This window comes from Gossypium raimondii, chromosome 11 (genome assembly GCF_025698545.1).
Source record: "Gossypium raimondii isolate GPD5lz chromosome 11, ASM2569854v1, whole genome shotgun sequence".
Classification (NCBI taxonomy): domain Eukaryota; kingdom Viridiplantae; phylum Streptophyta; class Magnoliopsida; order Malvales; family Malvaceae; genus Gossypium; species Gossypium raimondii.
In genome coordinates, this window is record NC_068575.1 from 77,649 (window position 1) to 90,342 (window position 12,694).

The 12,694-nt window shown below is 37.1% G+C and overlaps 4 protein-coding genes across 4 annotated transcripts; 2 read left to right on the forward strand and 2 right to left on the reverse strand.

Moving 5' to 3' along the window:
- Window positions 1-1,113: 1,113 nt before the first annotated feature.
- On the forward strand, window positions 1,114-4,110 carry LOC105761847 (O-fucosyltransferase 19). The gene is made up of 7 exons (XM_012579790.2): window positions 1,114-1,758; window positions 1,931-2,003; window positions 2,094-2,164; window positions 2,232-2,320; window positions 2,400-2,532; window positions 2,610-3,319; window positions 3,401-4,110. The coding sequence occupies exons 1-7, from the start codon at window positions 1,213-1,215 to the stop codon at window positions 3,627-3,629; spliced, it is 1,851 nt and encodes a 616-aa protein (XP_012435244.2). The 5' UTR covers window positions 1,114-1,212; the 3' UTR covers window positions 3,630-4,110.
- Window positions 4,111-4,314: 204 nt separating this feature from the next.
- Window positions 4,315-6,060, reverse strand: LOC105761848 (fructose-1,6-bisphosphatase, chloroplastic). The gene is made up of 4 exons (XM_012579791.2): window positions 5,542-6,060; window positions 5,229-5,453; window positions 4,643-5,149; window positions 4,315-4,548 (listed from the first exon to the last, which is right to left on the reverse strand). The coding sequence occupies exons 1-4, from the start codon at window positions 5,974-5,976 to the stop codon at window positions 4,477-4,479; spliced, it is 1,239 nt and encodes a 412-aa protein (XP_012435245.1). The 5' UTR covers window positions 5,977-6,060; the 3' UTR covers window positions 4,315-4,476.
- A 1,045-nt stretch (window positions 6,061-7,105) lies between these two features.
- LOC105761846 (uncharacterized) lies at window positions 7,106-8,564 on the forward strand. Its single transcript, XM_012579789.2, has 3 exons — window positions 7,106-7,389; window positions 7,473-7,790; window positions 7,918-8,564. The coding sequence occupies exons 1-3, from the start codon at window positions 7,326-7,328 to the stop codon at window positions 8,064-8,066; spliced, it is 531 nt and encodes a 176-aa protein (XP_012435243.1). The 5' UTR covers window positions 7,106-7,325; the 3' UTR covers window positions 8,067-8,564.
- LOC105761845 (phosphatidylinositol:ceramide inositolphosphotransferase 1) lies at window positions 8,524-12,452 on the reverse strand. Its single transcript, XM_012579788.2, has 11 exons — window positions 11,221-12,452; window positions 11,036-11,125; window positions 10,541-10,627; window positions 10,392-10,460; window positions 10,161-10,241; window positions 9,915-9,986; window positions 9,685-9,745; window positions 9,477-9,579; window positions 9,288-9,383; window positions 9,150-9,196; window positions 8,524-9,055 (listed from the first exon to the last, which is right to left on the reverse strand). Exons 1-11 carry the CDS (start codon window positions 11,251-11,253, stop codon window positions 8,922-8,924), a joined length of 873 nt encoding a protein of 290 aa, XP_012435242.1. The 5' UTR covers window positions 11,254-12,452; the 3' UTR covers window positions 8,524-8,921.
- Window positions 12,453-12,694: the final 242 nt, after the last annotated feature.

Below are 12,694 nucleotides of genomic sequence, written 5' to 3' on the forward strand. Positions count from 1 at the left end.
TTCATGCTATTGCAAGTATACCAAATCTACGTATAGATAAATCTACATGAAATTCCTAGTCTACGTTAGCTTTGCATCTAGAAGTGATGAGTCTTCATATGAACCCTATCACCTATCAATGCTAATTAAACTACTACCAATGAGTAGATGTTAAAATAATAAATATGCGTCGCAGCTGTATGTTTATTGAGTTCATTACATAATTATGCCAACTAGCTATTGGCCTGAACACTAATGGCAACTTGTTTAATCACTGTGAAACCCCTTTTGCCGTCAGCTTCAATTCTAATGGAAAATGCTTTTCTAATATGAAAGAATGATCGATCAGCCTCTAAGCATTCAAGGGCTTGTATGACCGTAATTGGCAGGTCTCCTTTTGCTATGCCTTTAGGGAGGCAAATAGGGCTTCAAATGCCATGCCCTGAAAGAATGTTTGGGTTACAGCAACTTACTCAACTCCATAAAATATGAAATAATATAATCATAATACAAAGATATATAAATATATCAAAATTTATATGGTAAGGTTTTTTTTTTGGTTTAGATATATAGTAAGAATTTAATGTATAAAAAGTCTACAACAAACATGTTTAGGATTATTAAATTGCAAAATACATAAACATAATAATATTCTTAAGTAACACTATTTTTTAAACTTTTGAGGTAGTATCTAAATCTATTCATAACCCCTACCTAACCCATAAATAGGAGGATAATGCGCTTCAGCGTACTAGAACTCGCGTCTTCCTCAATCGGCAAAAAAGATTATTATATATAATTATGACAAAAAATTCTTTGTTTTTAGTAAGTTTTGGGAGAGTTACCATGATTTAGAGATAGACTTGTGTTAATGGTAAGTATTAGTATTTGTTTTTGTAGAAATGGTAAGTATTAGTATATGGTATTAATAAAAATATTGACCAATGACCATACGTTATATTCTACACACCACGTTTCAAGTATTTGTAATTATTATGATTCATTCCCAACAATGAAATAAAAAACCAAACAGGCCGTGCCTCTTACGTTCGGAAAAACCCATAAAAACAATGTCCTGCCATCTCTCCATTTGCCATTCGTCAATTTTCATGCATTATAGAAGAGGTACGGCAAAGCCTATTTATTAAAGCAAATTTTCGTGTTGAGTTGCTTGATTGTCTCTTCTTCTTCTTCGCTTTCCTTTTTCTCTCTTTTAATATTTCCTGTGACACCATGCAGTCGGGAAGTGCAAACAAGACGGCAAACAGCAGCCTAAAACAAGGTGGACACACTACTACAAGACGACGTGTGACAGAACTTCCGACATCAGAGTCCGACGGCAATTGTTCATCTTCTTGTAATTTAAACTGTTATTACAACGACGAACAAACCGACAACCCCAACGGTTACCTTCCTTCCGGTTCTTCCTCCTCCGGCCACCACATAAGATATCTGCTCCTGCTGCTTCACAGGAACTTATGTTCTTGGCTGTGTGTTGACAACACGTGTCATCATCAAGCAGTTAATATGGTTCCCGGTTTGAGATCCGGCGGGGACGTGTGGCGTAAAATCCTCGGAGTCTTGTTGTTGATGATATCTGTTTCGGTTTTTTTCAAAGTCACGTTCCTTTGTAGACACGTCGAGATCAACGGTAAATGGAAAAACGAAAACGGACTGTTGATCTTACAGGCGTTTAAAGATGATTGGACATTGGCCGCCCAACGCGTTGTCGCCGAGACTCAAAGCTCCGTGCCCAAACGGGTCCTTGAACGGGTCTCCGTAAGTTGAAAATGAATGCTTCTTTGTTATTTTTCCTTTTTGGCGTTGAATATGTTGGCTCTTGACTGTTTCTGGGGTACTGTATCATGAACATTAGCTTTGTAGCATGTCATTTTCTTGCTTAGCTTTTGCTTGCAACATCAAGTATGTCATGTTCTTGCATTATTTGCAGACCCCAGAAATTTGGATGAAACCAAACAGTGACAATTATCAACAATGTATATCTCGGCCTAAGAATCGAACAAGTATGTCATATTCCTTTCTCAACTTGTAAGCACATCCATATCATATATATGTATATGAAATATTTGTCAATCTGACATAATTAAATTCAGGGGTCGGATCAACGACTAATGGTTATATCATCGTTCATGCAAATGGAGGACTGAATCAAATGAGAATAGGAGTAAGTTTAATAAACTTGTTTTTAACCTTTTGGTGTTTTCCAAAAGCTAATCTGTATTAAATTGCAGATTTGTGATATGGTTGCTGTTGCTAAGATAATGAATGCCACCTTGGTTCTTCCTTCTCTAGATCATGAATCATTTTGGACTGACCCAAGGTAACATTAAATATTTAAATATCAGTTCTCTTATTTGTATAAGCTTAAAAAGATTAACTTTCTTTTTAAATTTCAACAGTGACTTTAAGGATATTTTTGCTTGGAGGCACTTCATCAATGTTCTGAAAGATGATGTTAAGATTGTTGAACATCTACCTGTTAAATACACAGCAATAAAGCCTCTTGTAAAGGCCCCTGTTTCTTGGTCAAAGGTATAGAAACCTTTGATGATACTTGGTTTAATTTTATGTTAACTGGAATGGTGCCTTATAGATGCTTTCATTTGCAGGCTAGTTACTATAGAAAGAAGGTGATGCCATTACTAAAGCGACATAAGGTAATCAAGTTCACACATACTGATTCTAGGCTTGCTAATAATGGACTACCAACTTCAATTCAAAGACTAAGGTGCCGTGCCAATTATGAGGCTCTTCGCTATACGAAAGAGATAGAGGATCTTGGGATGACTTTAGTCGAGAGATTAAAGAACAATAATAAACCATACACTGCTCTGCACTTAAGGTACGAGAAGGATATGCTTGCATTCACAGGCTGTATCCATAACCTTACTGAACAAGAAGGTAATGAGCTCACAATTATGAGATACAAGGTTAGACATTGGAGGGAGAAAACCATTGACGGTGAACAACGGCGACATCAAGGTGGATGTCCAATGACACCTAGAGAAGCAGCTTTGTTCCTCAAAGCGTTGGGGTACCCATCCAGCACGCCTATCTACATTGTTGCAGGTGATATTTACGGCCGTGATAGCATGGCAGCTTTCCGATCAGAGTATCCAAATGTCTTTTCTCATTCTACTTTGGCTACTGAACAAGAACTGAAACTGTTAGAGCCATATCAGAATCGCTTAGCTGCCTTGGATTACATTGTGGCACTTGAAAGTGACGTCTTTGTTTATACCTATGATGGGAATATGGGAAAATCAGTACAAGGTCATCGACGGTTTGAAGGGTTCCGAAAGACCATCAAGCCTGATAGGTATGGAGAATGTAACTATTTTTTGAAAGCAGCGACATTAAGACAAGTGTTCTAAGTTCTAACATTGTTGTTTTATTTCAGACAAAATGTTGTCAAACTCATTGATCAGCTGGACGAAGGTGTAATATCTTGGGAACAGTTCTCTACGGAAGTTAAGCATTTACACTTGGACAGGCTCGGAGCACCATACCTAAGACAGCCGGGAGAGTCACCACGACTAGAGGAGAATTTTTATGCAAATCCCCTTCCTGGTTGCATATGTAGCAGATCTTTGGAGCTTGAGCAGAATTTGAGTTCAGTTCAAAGATAATAGTACCAGTTTGTTTGCTGTTAGAGGACCAAACAAGCAACTTAGTTAAGTAGAGCAGGTGATGTAGAATTCTGAGGCAAATCAGGTTAGTTATACAGGCACGCTCTCACATATGTCACAATGGAATCAGTGTATTCATTATTCTTTCAACAACTTGGTTGTTAAAAAGAAAAGCATTTGCCAAATTAACCTCCTACGAACTGGGATGTAATATTGCCATGATGAAGGAACCAATCTTGATTCGATGAAAGTATGGTGGGGAAAAGGAGACAAAAAGAATGAAGACGATTCTGTTGGCCGAATGTTTTACTACGGAGAGAAACAAGAAAGGGCTTTGTACAGATTTCTGTCTTTATTGACCTCAGAACAGCTTGCAGTTGTGTTTCAAATTGATTCTTTCGCAATATCAGGTTTAAATTAATGGAAACAAAGGAATCGAAATCGGCCTGCACAGCTGGATTTAAAATAATATTTTAGCTCATATGCATTGTAAGAGGCTTAGAACTACCGGCCATTTCCATGCATGTTGGCATGATCCTGTTTTTAATCTAACCAGCAGTTTTGCCTTGCCACCCTCAGAGGTATTCAACATTGCAGAAAGTTTACCGAAAACCAAGAAAAAAACACAACAGATGGAACTTAAATCCTTCAAATCTGCAAGAGGAAAAGGCAAAAACACAAGGGGTTCATACAATGACCTTCTTGAAGTGCTGCCATTGCCAACAAAGAGATTCCCATAAAATTTACAGAACAAGGACAAGTTCGTCTTCATTTTGAATTACAACATAAAGTGTATTTCTTTATATCCATAAACAAAAATACTACTCTTTTTTCATTTGCATCTTATTCAAGCCAAATACTTCTCCAGTTTCTCCACCTCTTCTTGGCTTCCAATATAAAGTGGTACACGTTGATGGATCTGTTAGAACAACACAAGAAACAGAACACAAATTACTAAACTTACCAGCAACAACAAATCAGAAAACAATAAGTAGGTTTTAAGTGTTTCTCACCTCAACGGGTTGGATATCAAGGATTCTTTGATGTCCATCAGATCCTTTCCCACCAGCTTGTTCCACAATAAAGCTCATTGGTGCACATTCATACAAGAGTCTCAGCTTACCATTTTTGCTCTTTTTGTCTCTAGGGTAACCGTAGATTCCACCATATAGCAGTGTCCGGTGAAAGTCTCCAACCAAGCTTCCAATGTATCTAGCTGAATAAGGCTTGCCACTAGGGCCAGGGTCTTTAAGGTCATCAATATACTTCTTCAACTTATCATCCCACAATTGGTAATTCCCTTCATTGAATGCATATATTTTCCCGGCTTTTGGTATCTGAATTTTTTCTTGAGTTAACACGAATTCACCATACATTGGATCCAAGGTGAACGCGTACACTCCATTCCCTAACGTGAGCACAAAGATTATAGAGCTCGAGTACATGCAGTATCCAGCAGCTAATAGATTACTCCCTGGTTGGCACACATTCACAACACATCTTTGTTCTGCTGAACCAAGCTGCAGGCCATGCATGTAACAATGAAGCTTTTATCTCAAATTTTGCATATAGGATAGAAAATTCATACAGGCTACTTACAGTGGAATCATCATCTATTTCTGCTAGGCATTCATCGTTGGGACTGTATATCCCAAAAATTGAACCTGTTGAAACAGCAGCATCAATGTTGGATGATCCATCAAGAGGGTCAAATACCACAATATAGTTCCCAGAGTAACTCTCTTCCACTGCCACTGGCACATCTTCTTCCTCTGATGCTATAATCCCTGTCCTTCCACTTGATCTCAAACAGTTAGAGAACACCTGTAAATGTAACATAATTTAATTGCAAAACATAGTTCATGTCATAAACTGTAACACATGGTTGATGACAGTTTTTTTATAACAAGACCTCATTAGAAACAACGTCGAGCTTCTTTTGATCCTCTCCTTGAATGTTGACAGCTCCTTGAACACCAGTCAAGTTTGAAATGCTAGCCCTTTGAACCAAAGAAGCAATTTGCTTACAGGCCATGGAAATGCTGGAAAGGACAATAGTGAGCTCAGCATCAATAGTACCCGCCTGTTCCTGCTTCAACAACCAACCTGTTAGTGTCTGGATTTCGAACCCACTTTTCTTGGTTTCTGCCTCTGGTGCTGTCCCCACAGCCATGCACCTAACATGCCTTCTCTTGATACTGTTGTTACTGCCATTGCCATTGCTGGGGCATGACACGAGGGTCTTGGAATCAAATACGCATAGCTGAAATGGTGACAGCCGTGACAAAGAGCGGGAACTTGATACCAGTAGTTGAGATGATGCTGTTGCTGCCACTGCTGCAACCATTATTTTGATTCTCTGCTTTTTTTTTTTCTTCTTCTTCTTTTTTTTTTTTTTTTTGCTTATTGTATGATATTTTTATTTTTGTTTATTATTATTGTAATCTTATGTGTTACAGCAGCCCAACAGTGTCGATTGGGATTGTGTTGTGGATGTTGAAGCTGAGAATGTGAGGTTCCCAACGATTCTTTGTTTAGTTTTGGGACCCCACTTATCCTCCTTTGCATATACATTTTTGTGATCATGGTTCATTTTAAATGGCCCAATGGGCAGTATGGGCTTTTTTATGGTGCCATTCTTTGCACTTCAACTCATAACAAAACCTGGATTGGGTGGGTTTCACATATATCTCTTATCGGACTCTCAATAATATCGAATATTTTCTTTTAGTGGGGTTTTCTTTTTCATATCCTATTTAAAGCTAACGTGCCATGAGTAGTTGCTCAATGAACCTGGTTCACAAAGTTGAGAATGTCTCGATTAATGGATTGATAAAACTCAAGAGAGAGAAATTAATATATGGCATGTAATAATTATGGAGTTCACTTGTATGAAGGGCACTCAAACTACTAATCCGAGGCTTATAATCCACTTATTTGCAACCATAGTACCACTTAAGCTCGAAGTTCATTGGTTGATGGATCTGTGAACTAAGTTCATCAGGTAGTCAATCGTTCACGACCCACTGACTCTTGACAGAGTAGAAGAGACAAAACTCCTACCAGTCGACTATCCAATACACGACACTCTAAAGATTTCTCCTAAAAAAATCAATCCTCAACAACAATAAAAAGCCAATAATCAGAATTCAAACTACCCAAACGCAAATTAGCACAAACCTAAATACGTTAAACAAGTAATCTCTTGTAATTAACAAAGAATATGTGTCTCTGGCTTTTACTGATGTGCTACAATTAGTCCTTAGGAATCAGAGTTTTAGAACCTAAGACATCCTTAGAGACTAAGACAGAAGAAAGGAGATGACGAGATTACTGTCGAACAAACACGTGTTTAAGTACCAAACAAGAAAAGAATCGACTCATAAACTAAAATCAACGAAAAGAACAAAGAAAGATATGATTTTATAATATTGAAAACGAAGATTAAAACTAAAGAATCCTAAGAAGGGAGGGAGAGAGAGAGACTGGTAAACGGCAATGGCGTCTTCAATGATAAAGCTCAATTCTTTGTTTGTAACTTGTAAGCTAATTAATAACCCAAATTAAAATAAACTAGAGGCTAAGTTAAAGAACCCTATTGGTTCCATACACTTCACATTTCATTCATTTGTATATAATCTACCTATCACTCTACGTGCCTCACAACAATCTAGCTTGGATATTATCACTTTAACTATGGCTTCGTTCAAACCCCTCTTGTTTCTCTTCCTTTCTTCTCTTTTGCTCCATGCTTCCCTAGGTACGTTAATCTTCACATTTATTTTTAAAGACAACTTTAATATTCATGTTACATAATTGGGTTTTTTTTTTTTTTTTTTGTAGCTGAGATTATTTGCGAGGATTTGCCAAAGGATGCGTGTGCGTTTTCGATAGCAACATCTGGGAAGAGATGTTTGTTGGAAACATCGGTGAAGAAAGACGGCTACGAATGCCGAACTTCAGAGGTGGTGGTGGTGTCGTTGGCCGATTATATCGAAAGCGATGAATGTGTACGTGCTTGTGGGGTTGATAGAACTTCCACCGGTTTTTCATCCGATTCCCTTCTCGAGCCACAATTCACTGCCAAGCTTTGCTCCCCGGCTTGCTACCAATACTGCCCCAACATTGTCGACCTTTACTTCAATTTGGCCGCCGGTGAAGGTATCTTGCTTTCCAATTTTTCATGCATGTTTTTACACGTACGTGAAAGTAACTGCTTTGCTTGTGATTCAATCAAAGGAATATATTCTACCAGGAATGGAAGTTAATGTATATTCTACACGTGTAGGAGTGCTTCTGGCAGATCTCTGTGAGGCTCAGCGCACCGACCCTCGGCGGACATTGATGGAGCTCTTGAGCTCCGGTGCTGCCCCTGGTCCAGTTTCTAGTGAATCAGGGTCATTGTTCGGTGTTACTCCTGCCTCAGCTCCTCTGTGATCAAGTTACTGGTCTTGGTCTTGTCATAATCGATTAGCTTCGATACGTAAATTTTGGCTTGAGGAATAATATCTTTATATGATTGGAATTCACTAAGGGCTATATGTTCGCTATCATGTTAGAAAAAGAAAAGGTTTTAACCATGAACAATTAATGGTATTGGTAATATACTATCTACCTTTTTGTTTATAAATGCAAATTATACCAGGCAGCCTGGCTTAGTTATATAAGGAAAAAAAGAAGCATTTCCAAAGTATAAAAAAAAGGAAGGGCCAGGAAACCAGCACATGAAAACAGCAAGAAAAAATGGGAATGCCATGTGCTAGATCCTGTCAACTTCAGCCTTTTTTTGCTTGCAGGAATCATAGTTTCAAAGCAACATCAACGGGCCACAATTCCTACCCCTTTTTACTTTTCATTGTATTTATATTCTATGTCCCCCACCTGCAATCCTGTCTTGAAATGAAATATAAAACATTTAAATTCTCACTTTAAAAACTAGTTTATCTCAATAGCCTTCGGCATCGAGAGACCTACAATTAAAATTTTCACCATTTCACACAATGTTGAGAGAAGAATCGGGTATTCCAACAGTTACAGTAAATGAGGGTTTTATCAACATGAGAAAGAGATGATAGCTGTGATAGGAACTCGGGAACTTCCATGATACATGTTGCATGCTGATGATGATTGATGGCTGATGTTTTTAAGCAAAGACACAGAGCACTGCACAATGGACTACTCAAATTTCTGTTCTTCTAATAATACAAATCACAAGGATTCAAGCAGCTCCCATCATCCAAGCAACATGGATTCCATTGGCATTTTCCAGAATCTGGCCCTTAAGTTAAACTACTATGGCCGATCTGCGTGGTCCACAGAATTCCCATTCAAGAGCTTGTGATTCTCTTCTTTGGTCTTACTATCCTTGTCTTTGGTGCTCAATGGTAGCAAAACGGGTGAATTTCCATTGCTTCTGTCAGGCAATTCTGCAGTAATATCATAGAGTGTTAGAACTGCTAACAAGGCTTATGCCTCAACAATTGGGGGAAGAATTAAAATATGGTTTCAAAACATTCTAACCTGGAAGTTTCTTGTTTACAAAGAATACCACTAAATTAACAGTATACCTGCAGAAAAATCATACAATAGTAAACTAAATTGAAACTAACATTTTAATTATCAAATAGAAATTCTGAATGTATACTTCACAGTTCATACCATGCAACAGCTATGTCAACCGTGTAATGTTTGCGGGATGCTACAATCAACAGACTTTGAATTATTGCCAGCAACCAAGCACATTGCTTTATACACCTGCAATTGTACAACAATATACCATCAGAAACCCATCAAATTGTCTACACACGCATGTCAATAGAGCAAGCAAGAATAGTAGCCACGCTTTACCTTCGTGTGCCATATTTCTGATAGGTGAGCACAAAGACCAGGGTGAAGATCATGTGTGACGAAAAAATCAAGTCGCCACAACCATAAACTACGCCTTGAGGAACTGCAAACATATGACAAGCAAAAGATCCAAAATACTTATTCAGAAAACATATTTATATCCTTAAAGGTGGTAAGTTGAAATCTACAGTAAAATAAGAATACATACAATTAATTAAGAGGATTTCTTGCACATTACTCGGCTTTGGCAACCTGGCCAGCTTCGAACCCTGCAAAAAACATGATGTTTAGTAAATGGTCTTAAAAATCAATTTTCATTTCTTATATTAACTCCTAGAGAACAAATGTTCAGTGCAGAAACAAATTAATAAAAGAATACCATTTAAAAATGTAAGCATAAAGTTGAGAGCCAATACACACATAATTTTAAGTCTATACCTCTCGGCAATGATAATTTGGTCCAGGAAGCTGAGTAGAATAGAATGTGATGATTCGAAGAATCTGAGAAGCCTGCAGCAAATAAATAAACAAAGAAAACAAACTGTAATTAAATTACTTAAAAATAGCTTAAGGTTGCATGATTTATCAAAGTTGATTCTCACTGAACCACGGTAACATATATTACCATAATATGACGGAAGGAAATCTAAAAAAGAACCGGAACACTTAAGTATCAACACTCACAACTAAAAATGCTAGCACCCTGCACCAAATTAGAACAGTATAGATCTTTTTGCTCTTGAAGATGAAAGGATGCAAAGTCCACTGCAAATAACAATTCACATGTTAGAACTAGAGACATGAAAAATGCCAAAAGAACTGAAATTAAAAGATTCGTCATATCATGTAGTAAAAATGTAAGAACTGAATAAAACTAATGGAATTATCAATAGAGAAGTAACAGAATAACCTTACCAAGACAAATGACAAAAAAACAAAGGTGAAGACCATCTCACTGATGTAGGCTTTATCTTGCCCAAGCTCCTAAATTTATGCATTTAATCAAATATGAGACACATAATAGATATAAGCAAAGAGCAAAAACAAAAGAAACTTGTTCTTACTGGAAGAAGAAAGTATCCAAGATCCTGAAGTGTCGGCCCTGGCCGGTGTAGATAATGAACTCCATGGGCAGCTAGACCATGAATGTACTGCATTATAGAAAGTAAATGCACATTTCAGACCCAAAACAAAAGCAACAGCCTACTAAATGTACAAGTTATAAAAGAACCATAAGTTAAGCATACTTCAAATTAGGAAGATGTACACACTAAACAAAGTTTGGATGAAAATCCTTTTGAGAAGCAATGTAAAGTAACATACATGAGCTCAAACAATCTGTATGAACCATGATAGAAGATTTATCTTATGCTAAACGCATAAACTTGAGTTCTCTAAGTAAGAAACCACGATCACTAACAGTTCACCAGAACCTACTTCTTTTCATCAAAACAAGCATCTCCATTAAAACAAAATGCTTGCTTTTCCACTACACATCCACTATTAAAAATGCTTTTTTTTTTTAGATATTGAACTAAGAAGAAAAAACAAAATGAAACCTGAAAAATGAGACCAGCAAGAACGTATTTCCAATTGTCTAGAAGAAGATTGATCTCTGTAGTTGCCTCTGCACAAATTCTCTTCCATAACTAGAAGAAACAAAAGAAAAACAACCCAAATATCAAATCAAAATCCCTAAACAAATTTCCATTTCTCGAATAGAAAAGAAGGCAAACACACACACCTTCGAAGCTTCGCGACCAATGTAAAGCGTCATCTTGTAGCCGTACAACAACCACTTCCATAGTACTTCACAACCCAGCAGTTAAGTTCAACATTGTTTAACTTAACCCCCTCCCCCCCCAAAAAAAAAAACTCACACAAACTTCAAAAAAAAGTAAAAGAAGTTTATTTTATCCACCAATAACCTAACTTCAAATCCACCACAACTGAAAATGCCACCCCTTTAATAAACTCTTCAAGTGATCAAACACTCGCGACCCCCACGATCAAGATCGAATAAAACAAGCAACATAAAGAAAAAAAAAAGTAGTAAAAAGAGTGAAAAGAATAAAGGGTCCTTTGGGTTCGATATAAACGAAGAAAGTGAAAAGAAAAGCAAAGGTTTATGATTTCGGTTTTTTTTTTTTAATTATTCGTTGATTCTGGGTGTTCAACAACACGAGATGAACACGGAGAGACAGTTGAGAACTGTGACAAATGATTCAAAAACAATTCTTTTTTTATAAAAAAATTGAAAGAAAATATAAATTACCTTATACTCAAAGACAAATACCAAACTTCACACCAACTAATTACTGCGAAAGTGAGAGAGAGCGATCCAGAGAGAATATAATGAGATTTTTTTTTGGTAAGAAAAAATAACTTAAGCTAAAGGACTAATTAGCCTAATTAACAACCACTTTCGTAGACAACGCTTGATGTATATGTGCTTCTAAAATCAGTCGCACTCCATATTATCTCTAGCCTCCTTTGCCATAGAGTTGGCAACTTTATTAAAATCTCTAGAGATGAGACTAATTTCACTTGTTAATTTTTTAAGCTAAAAAATAAATCATTTTAACTTCAGCAACACTATTGTTTTCAACTAATCCATTTTGCAAGATGTCATATCACTCTCCACTTCCATTTGACGGAAACGCTATGCCTAAGTTAACTTTAAATCTTCACGTATTGCTTTGGCTTCAACTTGAAAAATATCGGGCAATCTTATTACTATTCTAAATCTGACAAGCTAACCCCCATTAGGTCTCTTATCGCTCCACCTAAGGTCGCTCTCGAATTAACCTTTGAAACTGAGCCATTCACATTAACTTTGACCCATCCGGTGTTTGGGAGTTGCCACCACCCCCTCAAACTGGATATAGTTGTCCAAGCTTGAGCCAAACCCTTGATGTTTAGAGACTCTGTCTAAGTGACCGCTGAGGAAATAAGATCATAGCTATTGCCACTAGTATGATTAAAGATGAAATCATTTCGATTCTTCCAAAGGAACCAACAAACAATTAAATAGAAAGAACCCCATTTACCACCTTGGAAATTGAACTTTCCCGCATTCCTAATGTTCCAAATAATCCACTTGACAAGTGGAAGGTTGAAGAAAACATCCAATTAGACCTCGAGACAACCGATTTCCAAACAGCTTGAACAAATTCGTAATCTCAAACTACATGAATTATAGATTCTATACACAAACC

Coding starts and splice junctions, on each gene's coding strand:
- LOC105761847 (XM_012579790.2), top strand. CDS start 1,213: ATGCAGTCGGGAAGTGCAAACAAGACGGCAAACAGCAGCCTAAAACAA. Junction 2,004..2,093: donor TCGGCCTAAGAATCGAACAA/GTATGTCATATT, acceptor AATTAAATTCAG/GGGTCGGATCAACGACTAAT. Junction 3,320..3,400: donor AAGACCATCAAGCCTGATAG/GTATGGAGAATG, acceptor GTTTTATTTCAG/ACAAAATGTTGTCAAACTCA.
- LOC105761848 (XM_012579791.2), bottom strand. CDS start 5,976: ATGGTTGCAGCAGTGGCAGCAACAGCATCATCTCAACTACTGGTATCA. Junction 5,150..5,228: donor AAATAGATGATGATTCCACT/GTAAGTAGCCTG, acceptor CATGGCCTGCAG/CTTGGTTCAGCAGAACAAAG. Junction 4,549..4,642: donor TTGATATCCAACCCGTTGAG/GTGAGAAACACT, acceptor TTGTTCTAACAG/ATCCATCAACGTGTACCACT.
- LOC105761846 (XM_012579789.2), top strand. CDS start 7,326: ATGGCTTCGTTCAAACCCCTCTTGTTTCTCTTCCTTTCTTCTCTTTTG. Junction 7,390..7,472: donor TTTGCTCCATGCTTCCCTAG/GTACGTTAATCT, acceptor TTTTTTTTGTAG/CTGAGATTATTTGCGAGGAT. Junction 7,791..7,917: donor CAATTTGGCCGCCGGTGAAG/GTATCTTGCTTT, acceptor CTACACGTGTAG/GAGTGCTTCTGGCAGATCTC.
- LOC105761845 (XM_012579788.2), bottom strand. CDS start 11,253: ATGACGCTTTACATTGGTCGCGAAGCTTCGAAG. Junction 10,242..10,391: donor TTTTTTTGTCATTTGTCTTG/GTAAGGTTATTC, acceptor TGTTATTTGCAG/TGGACTTTGCATCCTTTCAT. Junction 9,056..9,149: donor TGTAAACAAGAAACTTCCAG/GTTAGAATGTTT, acceptor ATATTACTGCAG/AATTGCCTGACAGAAGCAAT.